General features: G+C 37.8%; 1 protein-coding gene across 1 annotated transcript; it reads right to left on the bottom strand.

Moving 5' to 3' along the window:
- Positions 1-1,391: 1,391 nt before the first annotated feature.
- Positions 1,392-4,477, bottom strand: LOC108973454 (glutamate receptor 1). The gene is made up of 6 exons (XM_018940719.1): positions 4,365-4,477; positions 3,698-3,869; positions 3,507-3,634; positions 2,529-2,699; positions 1,853-2,454; positions 1,392-1,777 (listed from the first exon to the last, which is right to left on the bottom strand). The coding sequence occupies exons 1-6, from the start codon at positions 4,475-4,477 to the stop codon at positions 1,392-1,394; spliced, it is 1,572 nt and encodes a 523-aa protein (XP_018796264.1).
- Between the last annotated feature and the right edge of the window lie 6,195 nt (positions 4,478-10,672).

Below are 10,672 nucleotides of genomic sequence, written 5' to 3'. Positions count from 1 at the left end.
ATATTACTGACGTGTTTTCTTAGTGAGTTATCGCACTTTTATTAGTTTTCGTTCGATTTCATCCATATCCCCAGTATATGTGGTAAAACTAGAAGAATTCGGCTATCGTAAGTCTAATTGTTATAGTTCAGTCAGTCTATAATATTTTCCACCGAATGTTCTAATGTTTCTCGCATCGCCTTCACCAGACATTTCCTTAGCCACTTATCCCATCGCAAAATATTTTACTTTTCTTTTTCTACCCTTCTTTGCTTCGCCTTCTTCGTTCGATTCAGCTACCCGCACTTGAGTAATTGACCCATGTCTGAGTTGCACCATTATCTTTCAGTAGCTCATCACGTCCATCAGCAGGTTTTTAATTAAAACTCCATACGCTGTTGCTACTGTTTCTGCAGCAATTACTGCTGCGCTTGTAATTATTATGTTGTCGAGGTACGCGCATGCAGTACTCGTACACACTTCAACCGCAATGGACACTTAAGGCCTGAGTGATGTACTCGCGGGCTACACGGCGAGCGTGTGGCAAAATGTGGCGAACTGCTGGCATTGACAGTTCGCAGATTAAATTAAAAATTTCCGGGGATAAACTGGAAGTGCACACTTCAAGATACTATCTATGGTTTTTATCCTTTGATTAATGTAAATATAAGGAAATTAGGAAATCCTTTTAGTAATACAATAGTGAGGGCGAACACATGTACATATATTTTAGAAGATCTCAACTCTTTCGTCAATGATTTCGTGGCAATACTTGACGCTTTGATTTAGCGATTTCTAGCGAATTGAAAAAGCTATAAGCTTAGAAAGGATTGTACATGAATTGCAGGGCTTCCTCTTTAAGATAGTATTAGCTAATTATAGAACTTTGTGACACTATTCCTGTTCCCTTACCGAAATGGTACTCGCGGAGATCAAGATCAAGAGTCTCCCAATGAATCCATTGAAAAAACACTGTAGACCCTCACCGAGTCTGATGCACCACTTTGTGTTGCGCCTTGGACCACGGACGATCAAAATCAGGAAATTACGCCGTTGACTTGGTTTTCACGCCGAAACCTCACAAAAGTGTGTTCATGAAAAAGTTGTGTAAGCATTTCATAGTAATTAAGTACTGGGTTCCATGACAGTACCGGTTGCCAGAAACGGCGCACTTATACCTTGGTTAAAATACCTGTGCTATATGTGGTCTGATGAAACTAAACTTTTCATATTTATTCTCAAGCATATCATCAAAAACAAAAAAAAAAAAAAAAAAAAAAAATTCTTTTGTGCTACATTCATAAGATATTACTTTTTATTAACTTATTAATATAAGCTTTAGGCGCAAAACATATTTGGAGCTTAAAATTCTAAACTTCTTCTTAAGGTTTCTTCCAGAACGGCCACATTTTTCAATTTATAAACTCTAGTTTGGGCTTCGGCATTATTCTCGGACACAAACGTGCCAGCTTCGTGCTTTTCTCCAAGTTGTAGTAGATGATCTCCAAAATTAATACAGCCAAGCTAAGTAGCATAGCAGATACTAAAAAAAGTAGAGCCGGCAAGAAATGCTGTAGATCTACTTCGACCTCATAATTCTGACTTAGGCTACAGTCCATTTGTGGCAACTGCCATTGGTTGTCGTTATGTTGCAAAAGCCCGGAGGTGTGAAATTTCGCAATCGATGTTGTAAAGTATTCGCGAAACGGTGAACTTTTCGTTATACCAAGACCAATACGATAGGGTGGAATGAATGGCACATCTTGCAGATCGCAAAACTCCTTTTCGGTTAGTAATTCTAGAGAAAAATTTCAAAAGTATTTATTTATTAATTAGTTTTGAAATTATTTTCTATTGTCATTGCGAGGCATACCTTTCAGTATGTAGTACATGCGATTGGCCGATACATGAAAGGCAAAGCCGCCCTTCTTTATGCGCTCAGCGCCCTCCTCGATGTATAAGATATTTCTTTCGCGATTCTTGCAAACACGCTCCTTGTAGATTGCCATCCCTAGCGGCACTGTAGTTTTCTCAAAGGTTTCAATATTATATGGTATATTTTCTATGCCGATATCGAGGCTGCTGTTATATAGTGCCTCCAAATTGGTTATTGTGCGCGGTGAGATGGACAGTAGTGAGCCCACAATGAAAGCGCCATAAAACTGTTGCAACAACAAGCTAAACAGGCAAACAGAGAAAATGAGCGTACGCGTTGATGTGGCGGCAAAAGCGTCGGTTGAGGGGCCTTGCTGGAAAAATGCTTCCAATATGGAGAAAATCGCATAATCGAAACGCGTCTGAAAGTGTGGATCTTTATTTATGAAGAAGCGATTTTCGTGATGCAAATGTAGTTGCAACAATAATGTGGTCAGAACAACAATCGCAATAACAGTGTACCAGACCTCTTCGACAAACGGCTCAAAGTAGATGTTACGAATGTCATTGCGGTGCGGATGACGGAATATGAAGAAGACACTGCGAAGGTTTTGATGTTAAAAGTAAAGCTCATTTGTTTTGCAGGACATGTGAGGTATGAGGATTCTACTTACAATTCCGTATGTACCGCTATCGTGTAATGTATTAAATGTACCCTGTTCGGGACAAAACGCATGGGACATAGTGAAAATTCCGCTTCACCGGAGAGTAATAATTTCATAACACCATCCCAGCTGCCATTCGGCGCTTGCTCACCCCAAGTTGTCCTCAGTACTGGTTGAAAGCTGGAAATTTTGATAGTGAGGTTATAAATGTACACGAGAAATGTTTCTTATTGCCCAGGTTAGTTTTCAAATACTGACAGATTTAAATTTTTGTTTATATTTTTTATGTTTTAGCATAGCTAGACGGTTCTCTTTGTTAGCTGAATAAATATAACCTTATTTTTATAGCTCGGTGGATTTTTCTCTCTTTCTCTTGAACAGGAAATATTAAATTTGAAAAGATGTTTTTAATACCCAAAACGAAATAATGCCCTGTGTGACGAACTGACACCAACTGAGTTTAGCTATATTGATTGAATTTTTAAGCGCGACCTTTTCTCACCAAGAAACTGCACATTTTTTGAAACGGTCGATCACTATAGCACATAGCAGTCATACAAACTGTACGATCGGAATAAAGTGCTTGTTATATCTTAAAAAATTGGCATTGGTTATTGCTATAGTCCTCGAACATATTTTTCAGATCGCACCACTATATCATATAGCTTCCATTCAAACTGAACCATCAAAGTTCTTACAAGGAAGTTGTAGTTCTTTGAATCGTATTATTGTCTCAGTTTAATTGAAGTTAAGATTCTGCTTGTTCTCTTCTCAAACGTAAAGTAACTCTGTACATTTTATTTTTTTTAAATATATATCTTTTAAGTGAAGAAATTTTTACGATATTAATATAGCGAAAGGTGGATTGAAACTTTGATAAGTCAAGACACACACCCCTTAATTGTGGTGAATTAGCTCTACAAAATATTAGCGAGCGGTTCTGTTTTTAAAGTAATATAATGTGTAGAATTATTTAAAAAAATTTACCTTACGTCAAATACAGGTTCCATTAACTTAACCAATTGGTAAGTTTTCCTTTGCATGGGGTCAAAATTTTTATGGTGCATGGAGTTCAAATAGTCCAATTCAGTCATATCGGCAGGCTGTTCCCGTATCTAATAAGATTAAGGTCTGTAAAATGCTCTCTTGAATAAAATAAGTCTGTCGGGTATACGCACCACTATGCCACCTACTAATTGTAGACCCTTAAAATTGCGACGCCTGTTGACGAAGGTTCGATGGAACCTGGTATTAAGCTTGAGACCTTCAGCGGGGCTCCAATAACCTTTCGGTTCAATATCCAACCAATCTTTTTGTATTTTGTAAATGTCGAAAAGTTGTATGGTATTGCTGAAATCGAAAGAATAAATCAATTGCTATAATTAGTCGCACTCGAAAGAAATATTAATTACTTAATGACTAATTTGGCGGCAGAGCAGACAGTAACCAATTTCTCTACATAAATTTAATATATTGTGGATAGCGAATTTTACTTCGAATTCATGCTGATCTCAAATATTCCATAGAATTAATATTACTCCTAGTAAAAAAAGAAAGTTTATCTTCCAGTCAGAATTTCAAGCGTTTTGGGCTTATGTATTTCTAGCTCTTTTGCTTTCTTTCGGCAGATACTATTAATTTTCTTTACAGTCTTCCTTTTCAAAGCTCAATTTTCACCAACGGCTCGGTTAATCATTGGTCACATCGTGTCTCTATTTGCCATGAGTATTTGACGAATCTCCCGTAGAAGTCAAATACTTTGAGGCGGAGCCTCTATTCCACCACAAACATTCTGCTGCATTCTGTTAGAACAATTTAATTTATATTAGTATATTTCACACTCACTTGCCATCCAACCGGACACCGATTGTAATGTCCGCACTTATATTAACTGGCAGTGGCGTCATCACGCGGCGCACATTCGCCAGCGCTGCCGTCACCGTACGTTGCTTGGACATTATGAACCAGACGCGAGAACTGTTGAAACGCGAACCCACATCGACACGCACTCTATATCCACCAGCATCGATGGTGTCAACACTAATCACATTTGAGCCCAAAACATGCTGCTGCAACAACACATCCTCCAGTTGGGCCACATAGATACCGACACGCGGTGAGTCATGGTAGAAGAGTCTTTGAAAATCGGTAGCGTTTTTAGCGGATTTCGCTTGATGGACATCATAAAACTGAAGTGATGCCACATTAAGCAGTGCACGTAATGTATTATCCTTTAGCAGGCCCGCCTGTTGTTGTGCTTGCTCTGTGTCGCCATTGTAGGCGATAATGGCATGATGGAGGTGTTGTTGTTTCAAAACGTCAGCAAAAGCGTCAAATTCATAAGCATTCGCAGCCCCTGAAACACTGATATTCCACTGCGATAAAAGCAATATGAGAGTAGTGATGAGCCGAGTAGGTCCACAAAGCAGTGCCGACGCGAATGTCTGCCGCCGAGCCGTAGTAGCGCCTTTTGGGGCGGCCATTGCACTGATTTGTCGTTGTCGCGCCTGACAAGTGCGTAGCAAAAATTGACGCTTTTATATAGCAATATGTTGGATAATTGGCAAATGGAGGGAAGGCAATTTGAGTCAGTGACTGAGGCATATTGTGCCCCAGAAAAGTACTGTTGGCCTATCAAGCAAAAACGACTAACAAGCCTCAATGCAGTCCGCAAGGCAAACTAGCCCCTTTAAAAATATATTTCGATGCATTATTTAGCACAATTGATTTTTAATGCGTTACTTTTCACTGCAGCAAAATCAACATTTACCGCTAGAATTCTTGTAACTTCAATTTGCAACAGTAATATTTACAACAAAATTCTGTTTATTGCAACACCTGCAGCGCGGCATGCCTTCACGTACATAACGGCACCTTAATTATCGCATTAACGTTAATCAGCGTCGATTTGTCACAGGTGTCACAACAGTTACTTAAACCACTTAGCTGCTTTTTCTATGTGATGGGCAAGTAATTGCGTTGTTGTTGGTTTTAGAATGGCAATCACAACTGTTGCAACAAATGTTTGCAAAAAGCGTAATGGTCGCCATTATTGTCAATGTCATCATCAGTTTAATTTCGCTTTTGTCGCATTTAAAGCACGTACTACGCACATAACGGTAATGGCTGCCCGTCGGAAATTTAGTTGGAAGGAGATGATGTGTTGAACGCCATTTTGATTTTAAGTGATATATACGTTAGTGTAAACATTATTATTATTTGCAATGCAATTGGGCGCTTAAATGGTCAATCAATTTTGTGCGCGGTTGAGGACTGTATATTCAGCAAAACAAGCTCTCCAAAGCGTTAGGCCGAGCAGCAAGTGTAGCTTTTGCTTTGGAATGATCGGTACCAGTTATTGTTATTGCGCACTTGTTAACAATTTGGCGAATTGGAGAGATAAGAAACTTTAGCGCTATATTCAGCACCAGTTTGTCTGCCTGAACCTAAACCACTGAACCGATTTTAGTCAAATTTAGCACACTGTGTCCAGTTTGAGCCAACTTAGAAGATAGGATAGTTTTGAATTTATCCAAATTTAAACCTCAAGTACAATCTCTTGGATACGTATACCGACAAAAACGTGTTCGCCTTTATTCGACTGTATTGTATAGTTTATTATACGAATAATAGTATAAAATGTATACCATAGCAAAGTGTTTTCGGATAGCCTTAGTATTTTGTAAAATCATATAACGGAGTCTAAGAGTTTGCCGGACTCGTCATGTTTCTATGAGGGCTTCAGATCTCGAAAATTTTCACCCTTGATAATAATTGGGGTTTTGATTTAGATTTTTTAGTTTCAACCAGTTCCTTAGGTTAGATTTATCTAGAGAGATTCCACGGGGACTGCTATATGTCTTTCTGAGGCCATAGAAAAGAAGAACTCCCCTGTTTGAAATTATAACTCAGTAGCCAATAGAAATTTGCACAGGCATTTAGTTTTCACTCCAGCCATTTCGGTGCGCGTCTGAAGATATGCGCTCCCAAGTGTTGACCTCCCAAACACGGGACAGTCAATAGAAGTGTTGAGTTGCTTCGAACTCATCTTCTTCCGCACAGCTTCTGGGGATTGTGCCAGAGCCCTATAAACAAATATTTATATTTCAGTAGATGAGATTCTGGAGTAGCCTAAGTATTTCAAAACTTTACTTTCATCAGTATTTGACCTTGGCGTTTTTGGTGTTCAAATAAAACATTGTACGTCATTAAGTAGCAATGAATGGAGAAAGTGAAGTGTTTTACAAAATATGCCTTCAAATAACTCAATTGTTATCCAATATATTTAACACAAAGACAATCAGGCGATTGGAAAGATGGAAATGAACACAATTTCAAAAATTTTTGAAAGCTGATTACTATTTACATTAACTTTGCAACATAGCTACGTTGCCACATAATTCAATAACATAAGCAGAACTCAATTGAGATTTTGACTTCAAGCGGTAAGTAAAGCAACACACTAAAGTAACTAGGTAAAATTCGTTATTTCATAATTAGAAGTACATACATGTTTATATATTCCTATAAGGGTGGTTCTAAAACGTAATTATTTGGAATGTAATAAAGATATTGTGACCTAACACATAGCCTATATAATTTTTCATCTCAAAGGTGCAACTAAAAATTTAAACATTTCAGGACGATAACTGTAAAGTTTTCTTCCTCTATTTAGACACCACCCCAATGTTAATTTGTTTATTAATGCTTGGCTACTTATGACTGCCTCCCAAAATAATGCTATTTATTCGAAAGGCAAATCATTTTGGCAAAATTTGGTACATTATGATTTTCTGCTGAATTATCGGTGATATTTCAACATGTTTGATTTTGTTGTAATGTTTCTTCCTTATTACAATATTAATTGTTAACTTTAAGGCATATACATTTTCAAATTCAGTCGCAGGTCACATACATATAAACGTTAAGTATTCGTGTATTGATTAGTACAGCGACCACTGCACTAACCAGAATTCTGGCCGCAGTCTCTGACATATGCAACTTCAGTCCCATTTTCATTTATGCTCACATTTTGCTCTCATCAAAAGTAATTGCCGCAGTATGCGCTGGCAAAATTAAATTTTCCTGAACCGGCAATTCACATCTAGATATATGAGCATAAGTAGGGGCTGTTAAAGCGTTTAACTTCGATTCCAGCTAGTTGGCTGTATGGCAAAGGCTTATGAGTCATTGTTATTTATATAGTATTTGACATTTGAATGCAGTTCAGAAGTTTCCTTAAACAAATGTTGAAGCATTCAGTTATAATAATTATGAATTATCTACAATTTATGACATCGTAAAAATTATGCGAAGGATTTGCTGAACAATATTCGGTCCTTAAAGTCCTTTTTGCTTAAACTATCTGTATGTGCATATTATATATTTATTTCTATACTGCTGAAGTTGCATATAAGGTTTATCATTTTGCCAGCTTAGACCAATATACTTTCAATAGGGACTGCCGCCTTCCAAAGTATTTACAAAAATTGTAAATAAATAAAAAGCCACAAGAAGGAAGGGTTAAAGCAGAGCTAAGACTATATTAAAGTTTTCGTTTAGACTAAAGTATTTAATATACGATATACAATATAATAACTCTTCATTATAAATATATATGAATACATTCGTTCTTACAAGATGCCAGACTCCTTTCCATTACGAAAATGAAATACTTAGCAGTCATTTGAAAATGAAAATGCGAACTGAAATTCTCTCAACCGTAACATGCACATTAGAGTTACGTAAGATGCATAAAGGAAATGATCGTCAGGCGATACTCCAGTCGAATAGTTAAGTGTTGCTTACCTAGGATTTTCAACTCATAGAGTCAAGAGCATATAATATTTTAAATGATTTTCTGTAGATTCATATATATATATATGTATATGAACATAAAATGATATGATAGTCAATTCAGTTACAAATAAAAAAAAAAAATTAGATATTTTGCTTACTTTGGTTGAAAAGACTTAAAATAAAATCAAAGTAAAAAAAAAACCAATGACCTCAAATGAGGATATAGTTTATTTGGGAAATAAGCTTCGTTGCTTTTTCTTCACAGGTGCTTGTTTGACAGGTATGCTTATAGGAAATTCTATATTTCTAACACAAACAACATATTCATTGGTTGGTTGGTTGACTGAGCACCGAAACGCAAGAACGCTGGACCGTACGTGGCTATACATCATCATTAGACTCACTGGGCCCCTGGGTGGAGACCAATTTAAGCCTTTTCAACAACTCCGTTGATTTGGTGAAAGATCTGATTATTTTCCACTACTGGAAGTCGTAGAGAATGTTCCTTCTCATCTGAAGGCTAGGTAATCGCATGGGATCCCTACAATATTGCTAAGCTCGTTTTTGCTTAGTAGTAGTAGCTTTTTGGTGTGTCCAGCAACAACACTTATGACTTACTCCGGCCAACAGGTTTTGATTAAAGAAGAGAAAGTCGATATCAAGACAGTTGAACGCACCTTCTACGTCAATGAATGCCGTTATGGTGAATTTTCGTCTTTATCGAAGAAACTTGTGCTTGCCCCGACTACCCCATGTAGGGCGGTATCAATCGATTTTCTTTTGACGCATGTTACTGAGTTCAAAACGGTTTTGCGGGATTTGTCTTTTGATGAGATCTATGTTAGACGGATTAGTCTGGAAGGTTTTGGCAAGGAGTAGTTATTCTTTTACGGTTTCGGTATCTTCATTAGAGCTATGTCAAACTTACCTTTTACTAGTCTGTCGCTCAGATTTGTGGACGCGCTGCTACAGTGGCAGTTAATGTGCGTCTGTCCTTCTAAGAAACAGCAAGGTCTCAGTTTCCTGTCCCGATGGGCAACGGAAAACCCTACCATTACAACTAAAAGCTCGTACTTGGAGAGCCTTCCTTAGGGTTGCCCATCAACCAACTTACACTCTAAAATAAAAGAACTTTTAGTGATATTGGTCCTAGTTAAATACTTAAAACCTTACTCTTTGGGGTAATTTGTTGTTTAGTCTTCGATCTTCGAGATATATTATATATAATTGATACGGAACTTAGTGCATATGTTATATCTAGAATTTCCATAAGTCAATGAACGGTACACACAAAGTCCAAATGATGGCACAAAAGTATTTTGAATTGTATTTTGAGCAACCGTTTCAGTGATAGCTAGAGGCTAGGTTGTTCTAAGCCGTATATGCTACTATCTACAAATTTATATAATTTACAGTTTATTATCACGACTACGCTCATATATTTATATTCGTAAATATATATTATATATACAGATATAGATTCAAACTATTATTACACTGAAATAATTGTTCTTTTTGTCTACAATAGACATGTTAGTGATTTCAAATTAAAGTAATTAAAAGTTGCAAAGAACTGCACACATATACATGAACGTAAAGATTACATATAAAGCAGCGCTAAAAATAAATACATGAAAGGCTAATGAGTTGTCAGCCATTAGAAAAATAGCGCAAAGTCATAGAAGAAGAACACAAAAGACATGAGTATTACAAATACGCACGCATACACACATATGCATGTACGTGTGGGAGTGTGCGATTTAAAAATATAATGTTGGACCGAAAAAGAGCAAGCTGTTAGAGAATTGCGACAACAATCAGACATCACTGGCGAACATGAGCATAAAGTAGGAGACCACAATGCACTTTGAACCCGACAACGCCACACACTTCTTCGACAAGCTAACGCCATTCTGCGGGTGCGTTGTCAGACTTTGCAGTGTTGGAGCAACATGCACCATGCGCCAGCTGGAGCAGGAGCTGGTGGTGGCGGCGGCGGTTAGCTTGCTATGCCCGCGGGCGCACTTAACGTTGCAGCAAAGTGAGTGACAACAATTTAATGCTTGGCAATTAGTGTTACCCACACATATGAGCATGAATGCACACACACACACACACACACATGCATGCGTGGGCGCTGCAGAGTGTAATAAAAAAAAGGAACAGATTGTGGGCAGGCAGCGCGAGAGGCGCGGGCAGCAGACCAAGTTGTACGATTTGGCGGATGCGGATGCGGATGTTAGCGCACACAGGCGACATCTTTTGCCTATATGCGATATTTTCGCTCGGCTTCTACGCTTTGTTGTTCTGCAAAAGAGTTGTGATTTCGTACACACCACCATACATATTATTGT

This window comes from Bactrocera latifrons, unplaced genomic scaffold, assembly GCF_001853355.1.
Source record: "Bactrocera latifrons isolate USDA-ARS-PBARC rearing strain unplaced genomic scaffold, ASM185335v1 scaffold_48, whole genome shotgun sequence".
Taxonomy (NCBI): domain Eukaryota; kingdom Metazoa; phylum Arthropoda; class Insecta; order Diptera; family Tephritidae; genus Bactrocera; species Bactrocera latifrons.
This window is presented reverse-complemented; position numbering and strand designations above follow the sequence as displayed.